The sequence below is a fragment of the Apodemus sylvaticus genome, chromosome 14 (assembly GCF_947179515.1).
Source record: "Apodemus sylvaticus chromosome 14, mApoSyl1.1, whole genome shotgun sequence".
NCBI classification, from domain to species: domain Eukaryota; kingdom Metazoa; phylum Chordata; class Mammalia; order Rodentia; family Muridae; genus Apodemus; species Apodemus sylvaticus.
Window position 1 is genome coordinate 1,139,787 of NC_067485.1, and position 21,033 is coordinate 1,160,819.

Here is a 21,033-nt window from a genome sequence, read left to right on the forward strand (position 1 = left end):
CAGTGCCTTCCCAGAAGAAAGACATGTATCATAGACTCTGAGAAGGAGCAAGCAGGTGAAATTAGGAAAGTGCAGGAGTTCACTTGCCAGAGGTCAGCTTGCAAGGAAAACAGGAAATGATGTCATGGGTGAAAAGACTAGAGTCCATAAGTCCTAGGGAGCCCTGGACTATCTGGATACCAGAAATGTAAATCTTGAGCAGATGCAAAACAGTAGAGGAGATGCCCTTGGTCCCACAACATGTAAACATGTAAACAAATGTGCATTTGTAAGTTTTCCACTTATAAATGTAAACAATGCCATCTAGTGGCATTATCTCTAATAACACCAACAAAGTTCTTTGTAAAACATTCTATTCATACACACACACACACACACACACACACACACACACACATTACAGCACATGTGTAGAGGTCAGAGGACAACTTCTGGGAGTTGGTTTTCTCCTCCCATTTGGGTCTTTATCAGCTCAGTCATCTTGCCAGCCCCTTTGTCAAATATTACATCTGGCAGTTGTACTTAAAAAACTGCTTCTTCATACCATATTGATTTCTATCTTTTTGTTAAGTGAACCACTCTGTATGTGAAATAGAATGAGAATCCTTGTAAAAGTACAGAGTTTTTCTATGCCCTCCTTTGTTTTGACCTGACATATTTATGAAAAGCTTCAGGCACTAAGCTGGGCAGATTTTGAGCTGTTCTAACCCCACTATGCTGGCCTGACTTACTTCTGAGCCACATGGCCTATTGCCTGACATCTTAGCATCTTAGTCTAATTCTAGTACCTCCTTCTTCATGACCTGATGGCAACTGCCCTTCTTCCACCTGAGACTCTCTCTCTCTCTCTCTCTCTCTCTCTCTCTCTCTCTCTCCAGGAAATCCTGCCTTATCCTAACCTGCCCAGCTATAGGCTTGTCAGCTCTTTATTTAACCAATCAGGAGGTGATAGAGAACAATGTTTTACAAAATACTGAGTCATTCCAAAGTCTAGACTGCAGCCAGATTTCTGGGTACAGAAAAGAGCACATGAGTGCAAGGTACACATGAATCACAGTGCACATGAGAACACCGTGCACATGAGAATACAGTGTACATGAGTACACAGTGCACATGAATCATAGTGCACAACCCGCCCCCCCCCAACAAATTCGGATCCATGACATTTTCTACCATGCTGGATTAATTCACATAAATTCATATACTATTATATTTTATCTGACTTAACGGTAAGCTGTGATCTCATTTTGTCCTAACATGCCAGCTATCTTTGGGAAGACTTCATGATTTGGAATTATAGAGAACAACATACAGGTCAATGTCTCCTTCAGAGTTAGTGCGACAAGGACAGCACCCAGAGTCCAGTTTCTATTATTACTGTGTTCTTTTCCACTCAAACCTCAATTCCAGAATAACAACTCAGATGCTTATTATTTATTTCAAAATGCCTAGGCCTTAAGCTAGGCTTGTTCCCCAACTAGCTCATAGCTCAGTTATCCAGTTTATATTATCCATGTTATATTCATGTCTGTCACCTGGCTCGTTATCTTGCCTCAGTTTTAAATGTCTGACTTCCTCCGAGTCTAGATAGTGAATCTCCTCCACCAGACTCTTTCCCAGAGTTCCTCTCTCTGCCAGATCTAATCCTGCCTCAGCTTACTGGCCATTGGGCTTTTTATTGACAGGTGATGCTTCCACACAGTGCATGAGATTATCCCTACATTCTACAATTTAAGTGCTTTGTTTATTAGAAAGAAACTGGGTCAGGACACAACTCTGCTCACCTGCTGCCAAGCCTGACAGCCTGGATACAATCCCCTGTGCCCCACGTGATGGAAGGATGGAACTGACGCCCACAAGTTGCCCTCTGATCTCAGTGTCACAATGTGCCCACGTTCACATATACAATAAGTTCAATACAAATGTTTAGACAGAGGAATGAAGAACTGACTGAAGTTAAAATGCAAAATTTGTTACCGAGATTAAGAGTTGATTCAAATAGAACCCACCTGCAGGATAGAAGCCTTGACTGTGTTAGGAATTCTTTCTTTTATGTGTTCTTTGTGTATGCTTTATTTGTTTCTGTGGTCTCCTTTGAAAAAAATAGGCATGGGAGGGACTTACTGCTCTGCCTACAAGTTTTCCTGATTACTGAGGAAAACAGAGGAATAAGGACGTGTCTGGAAAACAGGCTGTCCCATAGAATATTTAAAGTCAATGGAAATGACTTTGATCACTGTATCAGGTGAAGACCCACAGCCAGCTGAAGTGGCTTCTGTGGGAAAAGGGAATACAGAATGGGAAATGTAAGGTGGTGAATACAAATACCAGGTGCTAGGCCTGGGAGATGGCCCTGTAGATAAATGCACTTGCTACCAAGCCTAAAGACATGAGTTCAACATTTGGGATCCACATGATAGAAGTAGAGAGCCAACTTTCAAAGGTCCTCTGACCTCCACACACAAGAGGCTTGAATATATCCACACACAGACAACTCACACGAACAATAAGTAAAATGTAATTTAAGTTTTAATTTGTTAATTTTGTTTTTATCGAGACAGGGTTTCTCTGTGTAGTCCTGGCTGTCCTAGATCTCACTCGTATACCAGGCTGGCCTCAAATTCATCCATCTGCCTGCTTCTGCCTCCCAATTCCTGCTTCTTCTGGAATTAAAGGCATGTACCACCACTGCCCAGCTATTATCTAAAAATTTTAATGAACTGTTATTTTTAATTTCTTCCTTCCCACACACTCTTGCTCTGTCTCATTCTGTCCCTCCCTCTGTCCTTCTCACTGTGTGAGTGCAGATACCTGTGGAGTCCCCAAAGAAGGTTTACAAGCAGTTATGAACTGAGAATCTAACTTGGCTCCTCTTTAAGAGCAGTAGACACTCTGAACAGTGACTGTGGAAGCCGGAATAGGGCATCAGATACCCTGGGACTAGAGTTAAAAGGTGTTGAGTTGCTATGTGGATGTTGAAAACCCGAACCCTGGTTCTCTATAAGATAAGCCAGTGCTGTTAACAGCTGATCTATCTTTCCAGCCCTTCTTCGGCATTTCTTGTGTTACGTTTGTAAAGAATAGGACTTTAGTTGGAAATTTTTGTAGGCAGTAGAAAGAGGGAGTGTGGCTCAGTCTCACCTCCCATAGCTCTGTCCCCCCTCCCTTGATACTCAAACTGGGAGAAAGATCGGTTTGGAGTGTTTTCCCTTTTGTAGCTCCTTCGCTTCCCTCGTGGCCACGCCTCCGAAGGATCGGCCCCGCGTGGCCCCGCCTCCACGCCCCTCCTTACATTGTGACCCCGCCTTTCCAACCTCAACCCCGCCCCTTCTTTTTGGCTCCGCCTCCCGCGGTCTGTGGCTGCCGGGAGCGGTCGTCTTCTTTCACGATGGCCGCGCCGGTGACGCGGCAGGTCAGCGGCTGCGCAGGCCGGGTCCCGAGCTCGGCCGGCTCAGACACAGAACGCGGACAGCCGCTAGCGGCCGCCGTAGCGGAGCTGCCGGTGCTGGATGCGTCTGGGAGACGGGTGACGTTCGGAACGCTGTTCCGAGAGCGGCGAGCGGTAGTGGTGTTCGTGAGGGTGAGCACGAGTAGGGCGGGAGCAGAAGGGCCTCTCCTTGGCCGCCCAGTTCCTGGGCCGCGGCGGGTGCAACACCTCGCCTGGAACCGAGCGCCTGGACCTTCTGGAACCTGGCTGCTACCTTGCTAACATGCTCTTATGTATTGCTGCCTTTCAGCATTTCTTGTGTTACGTCTGTAAAGAATATGTCGAAGATCTGGCCAAAATCCCCAAGAGCTTCCTCCGAGTAAGTTTCCCGAGTGGCCGGTGCAGTGGGGTGAGCTGTGAGTGGGTGCCCCCTCCTCAGCATCCTCTGGAGCTGCTGAGACCCACGAGGGTCTGTTTTTGTCCTAATGCGCTCCTTTGCGCCCTCTTGAGAATGGACTACCATAATTTTACCTGGTAAACTGCCTTGGCAGCAACTGATGTTTTGGACCCTTTAATTTTACAACCCAACTAGTAATCCATTATAGGAAAATGTAACGTGTATTAAAAGTGCAGCTTTGCATTTACCTGTAAGATGCAAGCACCGTGTTCCTGTTTTTCTTCAGACCCCAGATGAGCTTTGTAACTGAAGACACTGGGCATTTGTAAAACTATTTTCAGCACACGTTTATGTTAGGATGTGTGAGGAAAAAAATTAAAAACTTCTGCCTGCCCTTTTATTCCTGTTGTTTATAATATTCTGAAGCATCTTTGCATTGTAAACATTTTTAATATTGTTGACATGTTACTTAGCATAAATAGAAATGGGTCTCATTGTATTTCATATAATGCATACTCTATTCTTATTTGTGGTTACCCCTTCTTGTTGCTCCCCTCCTCCAGAGCCACATTTGTCTTCTTTGTTTTCTTAATTTCCCTTACTCTCTCATTCCCTCATGCCCCTAGACCTCAGCCTCACAACCTCCTTTCTACATAAAGATGTACATATAAACTTAAGCCTAGATTCTGCATGTGAGAGAAAATAATACCATATTTGTCTGTCTGTGGCTTGTTTGACTTGGCATAATCATGTCCATTTCCACTCATTTCCTGCAGTTCATAATCATTACCTCATTCTTTATGGCTAATTGCATTTCCGTGTGTGTGTGTGTGTGTGTGTGTGTGTGTGTGAGAGAGAGAGAGAGAGAGAGAGAGAGAGATTGTTGTTGTTGGGTTATTTGTTTTGGTTTTTTGTACATATTATCTGCTGGCCGATACCCATGCTGGTTCTGTATTGTGAATAATCAGCAATAAACAAGATGTGCATGTGCTTACAAAGAACATTTAAAGATTTACTTATTTTACTTGTATGAGTACACTGTCACTGTCTTCAGACACACCAGAAGAGGGCATCGGATCCCATTACAGATGGTTGTGAGCCACCGTGTGGTTGCTGGGAACTGAACTCAGGACCTCTGGAAGAGCAGTCAGTGCTCTTAACCATTGAGCCATCTCTCCAGCCCCCACAAAGAACATTTAAAGTAGATGATTCTTGGTGATTTTGGAATAGCACATTACTAGTATCTATGTCATTGTGATTGACAGTATGCTTCTAAAATGATCCCTTTTCCTCATGTCTAACTGAAATTGTACCCTTTGAGCAATTTTCTATATGTTCTATCCCCTTTTGCCCATCCCGTGGTAGCCACTTCCATGAGTTACAATGTTTGACTCCATATGTATTATATGTGAAATTGTCCAGTATTTGTCTTTCTGTTCCTGGCCTATTTCACTTAGCATAATGGCCTCCATGTTTTCACAGATGACAAAAACAAACAAACAAACAAAACCCTCAGCCAAGCTTGTTGGCCCATGCCTTTCATCCTAGCACTCAGGATGCAGAGACAGGAGTATCTCTGTGAGTTCAAGAGCAGCCTAGTCTACAAATCAAATCTAGGACTGTCAGGGCTCTCACACAGAGAAACCCTGTTTTATAAAAACCAAAACCAAAACAAGCTTCCTTCCTATGGTTGAATGCTACTTCATTGGGGTACCACACTTTTCTTTATGCATTTTCCACTGATGGACACCTGGGTTGCTTCTTTTTCTCAGCTGTTGTTGACAGTGCTACAGTGAACACAGAAGTGTGGGGTTTCCTTGGCATGTTCATTTCAGTTCTTTTGGATATATAACCAATAGTAGCAGTTCTGAATCATGTGGCAGTTCTCTTTAATTTTTGGAAGAACCCGTGTACTACTGTCTTCATAAAAGCTGTGCTAATTTATTCTTATCAGCACCATACAAAGATTCTCTTTGTTCTATGTCCTCACAGGTATTTACCTCTTTTTTTAATATTTATTTTTTGTATATGAATATACTGTAGCTGTTTCCAGACACACCAGAAGAGGGTGTCAGATCCCTTTACAAATGGTTGTGAGCCACCATGTGGTTGCTGGGAATTGAACTCAGGACCTTTGGAAGAGCAGTCAGTGCTTTTAACCACTGAGCCATCTCTCTAGCCCTATTTACCTCTTTTTGGTTAGTAGCATCTCTCCTAAGGTGAAGAGATAATTTCACTTATGTTTTCATTTCTCTAATGATAAGTGATGCTCAACATTTTGTGTTGAGAGCATACAAATTTGTATGCATGTGTGTATAAGTTTGTGAATGCATGTGCATGGAAACCAGAGGTAAACCACAAGTGTTGTTCCTCAGGGGACATTTACGTTGGTGTTAGTTAGTTTGTTTGTTTTTAAATTACTTTTTAAATTTTTATTGGATATTTTATTTATTTACACTTCAAATGTTATCCCCTTTCCCAGTTTCCCCTCCGGAAACCCCCTATCCCATCCTCTCTCCCCATTCACGTTTTTTATGTAACATCTCTCACTGGTCTGGAGCTTGCTGATTTGAATGGGCTGACTGGACAGGGAGCAACACAATCCACCAGTCTCCACCTCTATGTTCCTGGGGTTATACACACATGCAGCTGCACTAGTCTTTTTTGCAAGGATTCTAGGGATAGAACTCAGATCCTCACCAAGCACTTTACCCACTGAACCATCTCCCCAGCCCAAGAACAATTTCATACAGCTTCTCGGTATTTATATGTCTTCTGTCTGTTGAGAATGTCTAATTCTTAGACCTTCGTTGCTAGAGGTCAAATCCAGAACCTGGTCGGTCATACTAGACCGGTTGTGGTCCCTACCCCATTTTTTGTCCATTTTTAAAAACTGGACTATTTTCTTGTTGTATTTGAATTTATAACATAGATTTCATAAGTCTCCTGATAATCGTGTGCTTTGCATAGGTTTTCTCAGTCCAGTCAGTGGGTTGTATCTTTTCTTTGTTGTTGTCTTTGCTTTATAGAATACACAACCTTCGCCGGGCGGTGGTGGCGCACGCCCGTAATCCTAGTACTCTGGGAGGCAGAGGCAGATGGATTTCTGAGTTCGAGGCTAGCCTGGTCTACAGAGTAAGTTCCAGGACAGCCAGGGCTACACAGAGAAACCCTGTCTCAAAAAACCCAAAAATCAAAAAAAAAAAAAAAAAAAAAAAAGAATACACAACCTTCTTGGTGTGTTTTACTTTTGTTACTATGTTTTGACTTTGCATGTGTGAAGGTCAGACATCTTGCAGGAGTCAGTTCTCTCCTACTAAGTGGATCCCTGACATAAAACTCAGGTCATCAGGCAGAGTAGCACCTTTACTCACTGAGCCAAACCATTGCTAGACAGTGTTCCTGAGTTTCCCTCTGCATTTCCTTCTAGTAGTTTTATGTTTGATTCATAGGTCTTGAAATTCTTACATAGAAAAGCAAATCATCTTAATTATTCAAATATCATAGTATGCATTTCTTTCTACTCAAGCAATTTTGTTTTCTAGACTCCTTGAAGCCTGTAGGTGGCATTAGAACAAAACAAAAGAATTGCTTCAGGGAAAGTTCTTTCTAATACACATACTTTCTAATAATATGTACTTGTCATTCTTTCTCCCAAAGGAAGCAGACATCACCCTCATAGTAATTGGACAATCATCATACCATCATATTGAGGTAACTATCCTCTAGCAAACTGAGTAGTCACTGTATTAAATAGGTTTCAGATACAAAATCACATTTGTTGAGCCCTAGGTGTAGGCTCGTTGGCAGAAGCTAGATTGTCTTTGTCTCTCATTTGTTCTCATGAGAAATTCCAATTATTTTATTCTCTTTTTTAGCCTTTCTGCAAACTGACTGGATATTCTCATGAAATCTATGTTGATCCTGAGAGAGAAATTTACAAAAGATTGGGAATGAAAAGAGGTGAAGAAATTTCCTCCTCTGGTAAGACATATTTCACTTATGATTCTCTCAGACACATGTGTCTTCTCACACTAGGATCTGTACATAGCAAAGGTGTGTTCAATAGTCTTTCTGTTCTTGTGGCAAAATAGGTATCCAAGGGGCTGGTGAGTTGGCTTAATTGTCAAAGGCACTCACTGCTGTTGCAGAGGACCTAGGATCAGGTCCCAACACCCACATAGTGGCTTACAACAACCTGTAACTCCAGTTCTGAGGAATATGACACCCCCCCTCTTCTGCTGTTCAAGGGCTCCTGTACACATGAGCACATATACACACACCTCTATATGATCTTTTAAAAAAAATAATTCTTGGCTGGGCGGTGGTGGCGCACACCTGTAATCCTAGCACTGGGAGACAGAGGTAGGTGGATTTCTGAGTTCGAGGCCAGCCTGGTCTACAGAGTGAGTTTCAGGACAGCCAGGGTTATACAGAGAAACCCTGTCTCGAAAAAAAAAAAATTCTTGGCAAAGGGAATTTAAGGTGTTAGCACTGCTTAGAAAACCAAAGGCTTTACTGAGATTTGGGCTTTGAACTGTAAGCTCCCTGTAAAATAAATTATTTTTTAAATTTTACACATTTTTAATATTCAATGGTGCAGAATAAATACTTTCATTTGAGAAAGAAGGAAAGATAATAGGTGTCTTAGAATTTCTTTTGTGGTGATAAACACCTTCATCAAACATAACTTGGTGAGGAAAGGGTTTATTTCATCTTATACTTAACACATCACAGTCCGTCATTGAAGGAAGTCAGGGCATGAACTGGAGGCAAGGACTTGGAGGGTGAAGCAGGAGCCATAGAGGAACAGTGCTAACTGGCTTGTCCCCATAGCTTAGTCAGCCTGCTCTCTTGTACAGCCTAGGACCACGAGCCCCAAAGTGGTCCTATCCACAATGAGATAGACTTTCCCACACCAATCATCTATTAAGAAAATGCCCACACAGACTTGCATACAGCCCAGTCTTATTAAAGGCATTTTCTCAGTCAAGATTCCCTCTTCTCAGATATGTTTTAAGTTTGTGTCAAGTTGATAAAAACCAGGTCAGCAAGGAAAGACCAAAATACAGCAGGACTAATACCAAAAGCTAAACTCCATGTCCCTCACCTGGAACTCTTGGTGGAATCCTGTGTTCCAATAAGCTTAGGCAGCCCCACCCATCTGTTTCTGCTGCCTGCAGCATGTGTTGCCTTTCTGCTGAGCCGGCTCCACTCCATGTGGGAGGCTTTCTTTAGCAGATGTCTCACAGTCCTGGCATCTTTAGTATCCTGGGATTCCCACTGCAATGTAAGCTTTACCTTCACAACTCTACGTGATGGCTTCTCAAGCTACTTGCAGGGAATGCGACACTGCTACATATTGCCTGGCCTCAGCGGCTCTGTGAGATATTGGTGCAAGCTGTCATGACCCCATAGCTTCTGCATTTCTCATGTCTACAACCCCCTTAGGAAATGCCGCCCATTTCTGCCAACTCAAGTTGTAGACTGACCCACTACAGTAGTGATAATGACCTGAGTCTCAGTGGTTGAACCTGACTCCCTAAGCAGTTCTTTTTGGGTAAGAGAAGCCCTCAGTGGTACTGTCAGCTCAGGCTCTGGGCTTTATATTTTCTCAAGCCCAAGACTCTAGTCTTAGGGTTCTGTCCTCCAAGCATCTTTTCTTTTGTCTGTGAAGAGCCAGAGGTTCTATTTAGTTACCCCCAACCTCCTTAACAACCACACCATCTGCACAGACCTCATCTGCAGAATTTGCTCACATTCTCTTTTTTGCTACATCATATCTCTGCCCTCCCTCTCTGCTCGGCTGACAGGGAATAGTGAACAATAACCATGCACAGCCTGTACTAATATTACGTGTCATGAGGCGGCTTCTGCCAGACAACCTAGTCCATTACCTTTGAGTTCAGCCTCATTTTTTTTTTTTTTTGTTATTGTTGTTTTGTTTTTCAGGATGTGGGCGTAGTGTAGCTGATTCTTTGTCAGAGTGTGACACTAATGATCTGCAGCCCTTTATGCTTCATGAGCCAGGCCTCCACAGTCTTGTGTTTCTCCTAGCATTCTGGTCTTCCTGTTAAGCTTCATCCGATTCTAGCAGTCTGCAGCTTCTTTAGTGCGTTCCTTATAACCCACAGCAAATTACATGGGGAGCATTGAATGAACAAGAGCAGACAGGCAAAAAGTGTTCTCCTTAGTTCTGTTTTTGTGAAGACAAAAACAATTTCCATAAAGACATCTAATATTCATTTTCATATTTAAGGAAAAGGATTTTAGAAGATATTACAGTATTTATCTCAAAGTTGAAGTGAGAAAATTGGCATTTTGAGAGGAAAGGAGAAGCCTTGTATATGCTAGGCAAGCTGTCTACCAAGTGGCACCCTAGCCAACCCTTATACTTTTCACGAGGGCATCTTACTTCCATGATTAATATAAAAATATGATGTGTTTACATGACTCAACATCGTGTCACTGGATATTAAACCCTGCTTCCCAATAACAGTACAAGCAGAAAGAGAGGCTTCTCTCCCTGGACTCTGATGATTCCTTGCAGCCCACTGTATGCCCATTATACCATGTAGTTAGTTTCATGTTATTCAACATTGCATTTGCTATAACTTCAATGTGCTTAGTAGACCTTAGCACACATTAGCTATATTTTTATTTTGAGATTGGATCTCATTGTGTAGCTCCAGTCTGGCTTTGAACTTGTGGTCCAAGAGGCTGCATCTGCCTCTTGAGTACAGGGATGAATGGGCCCAGCTGAGTTGACCTATTTGTAGACTGAACTTGGTTTCCAAATACTAGATATGAGAACTCTATTTCAGAGCTTTCTGGGGACCTGCTTGAGGTTTAATAATAAAAATGGGGAAACGTCTGTATAGTACAAGGCAGTCTCTCAGCTAACCTCTAACTTACCCCTACTTTCCTGCCATTGTGTCCTGCCATGTGTCTCTCTCTCTCTTCTTCCCCGCCTTGTTCCTGACCATGTTTTTGTCTCCTGCCTATGTCCTTCTGCCCAGTTCTAGCCAGCTTCTAGCTCTTTATTTAACAAAAGCTATTAGCATAGTGGGAGAGGTTCCACCATGAGCCAAACAGCAGCAGGACTACAAAGAGTCCATATCTTAGTGTTGTTTTTGGCTAGGTAGAGGGCAACACAACCATCTATGACTCCCCCCATGGCAACTTGCTTTTTCCTCTTTGGGGGCTGATGAGAAGGTGACAAACATTTACATTATAGAAAGCAGGTAATGGTCCATAGAAATGACAATCCAAATATCCTGCCAGCACTTGGCTGCCTACACAATTAATTGAAATTATATGGCCACACCTACATAACCATGTGATACCATTTATATCGGTTTAGGTCATCCCAACTAAACTCATACTTCAGTCAGTCATTTTCAACAGTTACGAGTTCTTATCTATGATGCCCACAGTGTAGGATTCTTCTCAAGGGACAGAGATTTCAGTGCAGCTTACTCTGCACTGAATAGGGAATGTGGACAATGGAGCGTTGAATAACACCAAACTCGCCGGGCGGTGGTGGCACACACCTGTAATCCCAGCACTCTGGGAGGCAGAGGCAGGCGGATCTCTGAGTTTGAGGCCAGCCTGGTCTACAGAGTGAGTTCCAGGACAGCCAGGGCTACACAGAGAAACCCTGTCTCCAAAAAAACCAAAAAAAAAACCAAACAAACAAAAAAAGATTAACACAAAACTCACTAACTATACAGAACAGTGGGCATACAGTGAGCTGCAAGGGATCATTAGAGTCCCAGGAAAGAAGCCTCTCTTTCTGCTTGTACTGTTATTGGGAAGCAGGGTTTAATATCCAGTGACATGATGTTGCAGGAGATGTGGAAGGGACAAGTGCCTGTTTTGGGGATATGGAGAGAAGGGTCTAGAGGCAATTGACTTTGGAGATGAAGTCCCAGCTCACCATGAAAGTTACTGGTGGTATGAGTGTGGGAAAGAGGTGCTCTAGACAAAGGCAAATGTACAAAGGCTTTGGGAAATGCCACTCACTTGAAGATAGGCAGGTACCTGCCTCTATCTGAACTGGTGTGAGTCATTGGATAGGCTGGACTGGTTGTCACTTAATTCAGGTTGACTCAGAGTTTGGCTTTATCCTTGGGGAATCCTCAGGTGTTTTGTGGCAGCTAAGTGAAGGAATCACAGTGTTGTGGAGAAGGAATCAGACCTGTGTAAGCTGAAGTCAGTGATGGTGACAAAGATAGTCAACCAAGGAAGTCTCACTGAGATGGGGCTGGGATATGCTTGTGAAGTAGACGTGCCATGGTCTTTTTATTGCTTTTACGTGTATGAGAATCTTGGCTGCAGATATACTCTTGCTCTGCCTCCCTGGTGCTGGGATTAAAGACATGTACCATCACCACCACCCAGCAACATTTGATAAAGTAATTCTTAAAGATTTGTTTTTATTTTATATGTCTATTTTGCCTGTATGTGCCTGTGGGGCAATGGACTATGCCACCAGACAGAAGAACTGGTAAGGTAGTAGCAAAAGTTCAGAACCCCAACTCTTAATTGAGAAAGGCAGGAGTTCAGTAGCTCCTGACCAGATTCCTGTCCTGGAGCAGGTGACCACAACACCTTACTTAAGAGGACCATGACAACTGGTCATGTAGCATAGAAACCCAGAGTTCTCCATGCTAATGAGGTATCTAGATGGGCCCCAAGGATTTAGCAAATAAGCTTCCCTTCCCAGGCATTCTTCCTGCAAAAGGTATTTAATCTTTGGTTCACCATGAGTAAATCGTATGCATCCTTTCCCACCATGAATAGAGTTTGGACAAACAAGGACTGTCTGTCTCATCAAGGAGTGCCTAAGTAGAAGGCTTCTTCCCACTTCTGGCACTCACCCTGAGCTAAACTACACCCCCACCCCACCTCACCTCAGCCCTCCCTCCCCCCAACCCCATTTTTCAACTCTTAGAGGTTCCCAGTGGTGTCTGGGTACCCAGGAATTTGAGAACCACAGCCTCAGCCTCAGCCTCAGTCTCAGCCTCGGCCTCGGCCTCAGCCTCAGCCCCCAGTATTTCTCACCCAGAGAAACATAAGCTGGAGCCCCTATCTTAGGCTATGTCTTACCTCCCGTAAGCGGTGTGTTGGCACCACAGTAGTGAAGTGAAATTCAGAACCACATGTGCTATGTGCGGGGTCCACAAGGACTAGAAGAAGGAGTTGGATTCTCTGGAGCTGGAGTTTCATACTGGTCCTGGGAACTAAGCTAGCTCTCCAACTTCAGAAAATATTTTTTAAAGGTTCCTCCTAGTAAAATAAAAACACAAGGGAAAAAAACCCCCAACATTTTTTTAATTTTAAAACATTAAAGCACTTAGACATTTTATGCTAAGTGTTAAGTGATTATGTCATGGTTTCATTTCTGTTGCTATGATAAAAACATCCTGCTGGGCAGTGGTGGCGCATGCCTTTAATCCCAGCACTTGGGAGGCGGAGGCAGGTGGATTTCTGAGTTTAAGGCCAGCCTGGTCTACAGAGTGAGTTCTGGGACAGCCGGGCTACACAGAGAAACCCTGTCTCGAAAAACAAAACAACCAAACAAACAAAAATCCATCCTGTGACATGCAACTTGAAGGAGAAATTTTACTTGACTCACAATTCTGGGTTATAGACTGTCACTACAGGAACTCAAGGTAGTAGGAACTTTATGTATGTATTGTATATATGTAATGCATGGTCACATTATATCCTCATTTAAGAGTAGAGGGCCTTGAATTAACTCATGCATGCTTATGCTCAGCCTCCTTTCTCTACTCATAATACAGAATCCCTTAACCAGAGAATGGTGCCACCCATGGTGGATACAATGATCAAGATAATTCCCCACAAACTTGTCTAGAGGCCAATTTGATATAGACTAGTTCTTCACTGAGACTCCCTTCCCAGATGACTCTAGATCATGTCAATTTAATTAAATTTCATTGAAAGTTAAAATTAACTATCATAGACTGCTTGAATTCTGTGAGCCACTCATTGTATCCCTAAAGGGCTTATAGAAATCCAACTTTATAGTCAGTCAGTCTTCTGCTGTGCAGACATACATGCAGACAAAATATTCATCTACATAAAATATAAATAAATATTTGTTCAAATTAAACAACCCAGGCTTGTGGTTAGTGTCTTCATTAAGTAGGGCCCTATCATGAGACTTAGCCTCCTGCCTGCCTGACCTGACATTATCTTCTGGGAGATTATGTCACCATTGAGGCTCTGCTTAGTTGGCATGTAGAGAAACGCACCTACAGGTAGCTGATCTGAGTCAGAAGGATGCAGAAGGGGAAGGTAAGTTTGAGCCTGGGTGTTTTTCTCTACAGTCATCAGTTTTAAAGCTTAAAGTTTGGCATAAGCAAGGCAAGAATAAGAGATAAAAATAGTTTTAAAATGGGCAGATACTGGGTTTCCCAGCTCAAAAGGAGCGGTAATGTGAGTCACAGAGCAGAAGAGGTAGGCATAGTGAAAACAGTAGAAAATGACAGGCATCAAGCAGCACTTGTGAGGCTCATGCCCTGCCCCTCCTGTGGCTCTGTCATTTCCAATCCAAGCTTTCCAAGAACTTGGAGGGAGGTTTTGGGTGCTTAGCCAGGAAGCAACCACTTCACTCACTGGCTAGAACATCTCCAAGGCTAATGTGAGGGAAACTTGAAGAATAGCCTAGTCATGGGCCCAGGAGAAAGAAAAGATTTTGGCCATCTTCATCAGCTTGTGCAGCAGAATATGTCCTGGAGAAGAGCTTGAGGTGAGAAACCAGCAAGTATACTGGTTGGGAAATTAAGATAGAAGGAGTACAAATCTGAGAAGTGGGTTGCTGATGTTCTGCCTGGCAGATGAGCCAGGTCTGTTGCCACTTCTTCCTTTAAGACAATGTCCTCATTGTCTTAAATACCCACTCCCAGTATGCTTGTCCTGGAGATATTTTTGGTTATCCAACTCGGTGACCAGTGTTACTGGCATTTAGCTGGCAAGGATGTTGCCAGATGCCTTACTGTGCAATAGAAAACGATGAGCCAGTGTCAGTGACATGTTAGCCATTGTTTCAAAGAAGAAAAAAGATAAGTGGAAAGTTCAGTGCCGTGTCTTCCATTGAAGAGTAAGGAAAGGAGGATGGGGAACAATAGAGAATGTTTGTGGTGCTGGAGAGGTGAAGGTTTCATCATTAAGAGTTCACGGTGCTCCTGCAAAGGACCTAAGTTCAGAAGTTCAGTTGTCAGTGCTCATCCTGGGCAACTCGCAACTGCCTGTAACTCCACCTCCAGGGGATTCAGTGCTCTCTTCTGGCCACAGTGGGCATAGCATGAGCATGCACAGCCATTCACAAATACAGACATAAACACCTAGTTTAAATATTTTTTAAAGAATGTTTTATACAAGAACTGGCATCATATCTTATTGGAATATAAAATGATAACACCTAAAGACAGTTTTCAATATTTCAGGACAGAGCCCCCACATAAAGTCCAACCTGCTCTCGGGAAGCCTTCAGAGCCTGTGGCGGGCAGTCACTGGCCCACTCTTTGATTTCCAAGGAGACCCAGCTCAGCAAGGAGGAACCTTCATTTTAGGTCCAGGTGAGATCAAGGGCAGGTTACTTTCCAGTGCCCTCTGCAAGTCTAAGAGCCACCCACTTATCTTAGATCCTAGAACACTATGAAAATGGAAGGCAATGAGGTGACATGCTTTGGTAAGGAGCATCTCTCATTTGATGTTTGTGTTTGGTGAGGATCCCCATCACTCCTGAGTGAGGGTAGGTATTTGAGACACACAAAGTAAGCTCTCAGTAGCTGATTGATACATGACTATTATGGTCTTTAAAAAGTACAACAGGGGTTAAAGAGATTGCTCAGTGTTCACAAGCACTGGCTGCTTCTGCAGGGGACCCATTTTTAGTTCCCACGCCTATATCAGGTGACTTACAACCACATGTAACTTTCACTTCTGGGGCTCTGACTGCCTCTTCTGGCCTTCTTGGGCCCTATACTCTTGTGTACAAACTTCCCCCCTCACACAAAAACATACATAAAAATACACATAATTAAAAATAAAGTAAATCTTAAGAATCCAGTGTTTACTTTGACAACACATATTCTAAAATTGGAACAATACAAAGACTAGCATGGTCCCCGCACAAATGATGGCATACAAATTCACAAAGTATTCCATATTTTTTCCTTGGGCACTCAAAGAAATCTGGAAATTTCCCATGAAGGAGATGGGGGATCCATATGTGCACAGCCATGCCAGTCTCAACAAAGCCATCTGGCCCAAAGGAATAGGAATGCAGCAGCACAGATCCCTGTACATTTGTCCAGAAAACATAATGAGGGCGAGGATTCACCAAACAAGCTCTGCATGTTGATAACTAGCGTCTCTGTTACCACATTCAAAAATCTTCAGACAGAAAAACAAACAGACAAAAAAGCAGGACAGTGGTGGCAGCTCACGCCTTTAATTCCCTGCACTTGGGAGGCAGAGGCAGGTGGATTTCTGAGTTCGAGGCCAGGGCTACACAGAAAAACCTTGTCTCAAAAAACCAAAAAGAAGAAGAAGAAAAAGAAATCCACCTGCCTCTGCCTCCCAAGTGCTAGGATTAAAGGTGTGTGCCACCACTGCCTGGCAGAGTCATATTTTTTAATAACTAGTTTGCATCCTCAGATCTGGAAGGGGTGTTGTTGGTTTTTTTTTTTTTTTTTAATCCTGTTTCTCATCTCATGTCACTGATTCACTTGGCTATTGTCTTCATTAGGGTTCTATTACTGTGAAAAGAAACCACGGCCACTGAACTCTTAGGCAAGGAAACATTTAATTGGGCCTGGCTTACAGTTCAGAGGTTTATCAGCATGGCAGGAAGCATGGCACACAGGCAGATATGGTACTGAAGAGGTAGCTGAGAGTTCTACATCTGGATGGGCTAGAAGAGTCACCAGGCCTGGTTTGAGTTTCTGAACCCTCAAAGCCCACTCCCATTGACACACTTCATTCAACAAGACCACACCTCCTAATCCTTTCAAATAATCCCCTTCCCTATGAGTCTATAGGGGCCATTTTCATTGAAATCACTACAGCCAGGTCTTCAGTGGATGAAGAATTAACCCTGTTATTATAGGTTTAGCCAATGGATGTAAGGCTAAAAACAATGCCATTTGATCTAAGGTTTCAAACTAAATTCTTGTTTTGAAGATATGGTGGCACACTTCTTTAATCCTAATACTTTGGAGGCAGAGAAAGGAGGATCTCTGTGAAGTCCAAGCCAGCCTGGTCTACATAGTGCATTCCAGGCCTGCCAGGGCTATATAATAGAAAGATCCTGACTCAAAGCAAACAGAAACTCTGGTTTTATGTTTTAAATGGAATTAACAGAACTTAAATGATAAATTATAACTTGTGTGGATATAGGAGGATTGTGGGTATCTAGGTATTCTGTAGCTAATTGGTTTATTGCTTTCTCTTAGGTAAGTTATAAAACATCCTATGAAGTCAATGTTTTTCTTTCCTTCTCTTTTTTATTTTGGCAGTGCTAGGGGTGACCCGGATCTTCATGAGTGAGGTAGCACAGAAGTAATTTATTTATTTATTTTTTTTTTTTTATTTTTTGGTGTTTCCAGACAGGGTTTCTCTGCGTAGCCCTGGCTGTCCTGGAACTCTCTGTAGATCAGGCTGGCCTCGAACTCAGAAATCCATTTGCCTCTGCCTCCCAAAGTGCTGGGATTACAGGCATGCACCACCACGCCCAGCTAGTAAATTTTTTAAAGCAAGCAAATTTTTGAAGTGAAATGTATTAGTACATGTGCTTAGAAAATAGATAGAGGGCCCTTGAATTTCTCTGCTGATACATATGTTAGTCCCAGATTCCATTTGTTTTGTTGGATGTTTTATTTAATCATACTTGATGAAACTGAATAAAAGGTTAAATTTAGGATGCTGTCCCCTAGGTACTCTAACATATTAACACTCTTATTCAGCCATTGCTTTGTCATGGTCAATTGCCGTGATGCAGAATTACAGTGGCATTACATAGGGAACATAAGGGACTCCAGGTAATTAATTTTCCCTCTGGACTAATTAGGAGTTGAAATGCTTCCTTGATCCTGATCAGCAGTGACTCTAAAGACTAGTGTGATGTTTGCCCTCAGCAGTCTGTCCTTGTTCTCTTCCAGGTAACAACATCCACTTTGTGCACCGAGACAGGAATAGGTTGGATCACAAACCCATAAACTCTGTTTTACAGCTTGTGGGGGTTCAGCCTGTGAACTTCATGAGCAGACCTACAGTCATCCACGTGTGACTTAACGTGGGATCTTCCACTTGTGAATGGGCCCTTGAAACATGAACCAAAATGCCAGGCACCATGGCTTCACTGGGGTTATGAGACACAGAACTTATGTGCCTATAGAACTACGTGCTGAGGGGCATCAGTTGTCAGAAGTGGAATAGACATTTTCAATTTTATAGCTTCTATAATTTTATACAAAATACATAAAAGTCAAACATTATACAATTATTACTACCATTGTTAATATCACTTTATGAATATCCATTCAATAAAAGATTTTTGGCAACTATAATATAAGAAGAGGGTGCTGGAAAGATCACTCAGTGGTTAAGAGCACTTGCTTCTCATGCAGAGGACCCAGGACCCAGGTTTGGTTCTCAAAACTCACATGGTAGCTCACAATTGTCTGTAACTCCAGTTCCAGTGGATCCAATACCTTCTGACCTCAGGCGCTAGGTGCACATGGGCTACACATGCATACCTGTTGGCAAACACTCATACAAATAAAACAATAAATAAATCTTTTAAGAAATACATACATAGTGTGTATAGAGAAAGGAAATAAAGAAGGGGCCAGATATGATGGCACAGGCTTGAAATCCTAGTTCTGAGAAATGGAGACAAGAGTCTGACCTAAGCTGTATAGAGGAAGCCTTTCTGAGAAAACTAGTTAGTTAATGAAAGGAAGGAATGCTTAAAGGGAAAGAAAAGCAACTCAAGTTATCCTGTGAACAGTGTAGCCACAGATGTATATGTTCTTTTATTTTTGTATGTTTGGGGAAAAATAGTAAATAAACACAGAACTGTGTCTGTGGTGAAAATATAGGTATTTCTGCTTGCTTTCCAAGCTCTGCATTTACTGTGCTCTATCATAAGCTTGGCTGAGTTGGGGGTAGGTCAGGAAAGAATCTTTAAAAATTAAAGTGAAAATGCCTGCCTACATTAAACTTCTTTGGAGATTTTCTTGCACAGGGATTGCCTCCCAAGTGAGGATTCATTGGACCTCTTACAGAATGCCTGGTCAACACACGCCCACTACCTATTGCCCTAGGATTGTTTTGGTGGGATAAGTTGAAGGAAATACTTGGTTTGGTTTGGTTTGATTTGGTTTGGTTTGGTTTACGGACTGTGCTGGGAATAAAAATGTTTTTATGCATGTGAGGACATTCTGTTATCACTGAGCTTCATCCCCAGCCCTGATCATATTTTAAATATCTAGGACAAAGGGTACCTAGAATATATAGAACTCTAGATTCTTTCCCTAGCAGTGCACATACATTCTGCTTTATAAAAGGCAATATTAATATTTTTTAAAATATCTTTGTAATGAGAATGCATGCTGTGTGATTGATTGGGTATGTTAGCCCACACTAAAGATCTCAGCAGAGGCAGTAAGACTGTGGTAGATACTGAGTTCTGGGCTAGTCTGGGCTATATATAGTGAAATTGTGTCTCAAAAATAACAAAAATGTGCAGCCAGATATGGTGATGCATGAAGAGGCAGAGGCAGGAGGATCTCTTTGAGTTCCAAGATAGCCAAGGCTACATAGAGAGACCCTATCTCAAAAACAAAACAAGGACAAATGTGTATTGGGTTAGGTTGTATATTCATAGAATTTGCTTTTTCTCATCCCAGGTCTGTCTTTTTTTTTTTTTTTTTTTTTTTTTAATTTGGTTTTTTCGAGACAGGGTCTCTCTGTATAGCCCTGGCTGTCCTGGGACTCACTCTGTAGACCAGGCTGGCCTCGAACTCAGAAATCCGACTGCCTCTGCCTCCCAGAGTGCTGGGATTACAGGCGTGCACCACCACCACCTGGCCCCAGATCTGTCTTATTTGAAAAACTTTTCATATTTTACCTTTCAAAGATCTTTTGTCCCAGAAATTCCCATGAAATGTATCATAAAATCAAACCACTGGTAATTCTTAGTAACTGTAGTACTACTACCTTATCCTTTTATATTAAACATATTAAGTCACAAAACTGTATTTTAATGTATTTTTACACAAGTATATACAGTCAAATTTAAATCAATAAAAATGAATATTTTCAGAATTTAAAATTGTTTTTATTTCAGTTATTTTGTTTGCTCTGGGTTTCTTTTGGGGGTAAGAGAATAGTGAACATGGAGAGAGGGCTCAGATATTAAGAGCACATGGTCCTCTTATAGAGGTCCTCAGTTTGTTTTTCTGTACTCATATCAGGCCACTCACAAATGCCTAAAACTTCAGTTCCAGAGCCTCTGGCCTCATCAGCACCTGCACATGGTGTACATATTTGTACGGATACACACACATAAAATGTAAGCAATAAATGTTAAAGCAACAGCAACTACAAACCTTTCTAACAGAGGCTGGCCTTGAACTCTCAATCCTCCGTTCCCAGCCCTCTAAATGCTGGGATTATTGGCATGTGCTATCATACCCAGCCTGTTCCTTTTTGAACATAAAAGAGTAATAACCAGATTCTTTGCCAATTCTAGCTAAAATGTAATGCTGAGGACCAGCTTTGGCTTGGAGAAGGGTTCCCGGGAGAAGGGGTTGTCTGGGAGCAGCAGGGAAACAAAGCACTGGAAGTCAAATGGTGGGTTATAAGCTGAAGGCCTATGTTCTGCTCAAACAGCTTTCAGATTGCTCTTACCAAGTTCTGCTTCCTCTAGAGATCTCCAGAGAGCTCTCTGCCCGAGACATTTTTGCAATTTCTAGCACACATCTCTAGCAGACCCACAGCCCAGTCTTTTATTTTACATATCAATTCAGTCATTACTCCAAATTCTCTTTTGATTTTCCCATGAATCAACAACACTTGGCCCCAGCTCCTTGATTCTTAGAGACAGCAAGCACAAACACAATAAGCTAGGTGGTAGGGACCCCTACCCTGAAATTGCTGTTCCTACCAA

General features: G+C 42.5%; 1 protein-coding gene and 1 non-coding gene across 4 annotated transcripts; both read left to right on the plus strand.

Annotated features, from left to right (window-relative positions):
- Nucleotides 1–3,333: 3,333 nt before the first annotated feature.
- On the plus strand, nucleotides 3,334–20,189 carry Prxl2c (peroxiredoxin like 2C). Of its 3 annotated transcripts, XM_052157042.1 has the most exons (6): nucleotides 3,334–3,580; nucleotides 3,738–3,806; nucleotides 7,485–7,538; nucleotides 7,703–7,808; nucleotides 15,302–15,433; nucleotides 18,020–20,189. In XM_052157042.1, the coding sequence occupies exons 1-6, from the start codon at nucleotides 3,389–3,391 to the stop codon at nucleotides 18,145–18,147; spliced, it is 681 nt and encodes a 226-aa protein (XP_052013002.1). In that variant the 5' UTR covers nucleotides 3,334–3,388; the 3' UTR covers nucleotides 18,148–20,189. The 3 variants fall into 3 exon arrangements, with proteins under 3 accessions (XP_052013002.1, XP_052013004.1, XP_052013003.1); XM_052157044.1 differs by lacking the exon at nucleotides 15,302–15,433; XM_052157043.1 differs by lacking the exon at nucleotides 7,485–7,538.
- Nucleotides 15,927–16,031, plus strand: LOC127665338 (U6 spliceosomal RNA). Its single transcript, XR_007973382.1, has one exon. It is a non-coding gene; the product is annotated as a U6 spliceosomal RNA (small nuclear RNA).
- Nucleotides 20,190–21,033: the final 844 nt, after the last annotated feature.

What these genes read in the sequence shown, in the direction of transcription:
- Prxl2c (XM_052157042.1), top strand. Translation starts at nt 3,389, where the DNA reads ATGGCCGCGCCGGTGACGCGGCAGGTCAGCGGCTGCGCAGGCCGGGTC. An exon ending in TCCCCAAGAGCTTCCTCCGA is followed by an intron (nt 3,807 to 7,484) that starts GTAAGTTTCCCG and finishes TTTCTCCCAAAG; the next exon opens with GAAGCAGACATCACCCTCAT. An exon ending in AACCTTCATTTTAGGTCCAG is followed by an intron (nt 15,434 to 18,019) that starts GTGAGATCAAGG and finishes GTTCTCTTCCAG; the next exon opens with GTAACAACATCCACTTTGTG.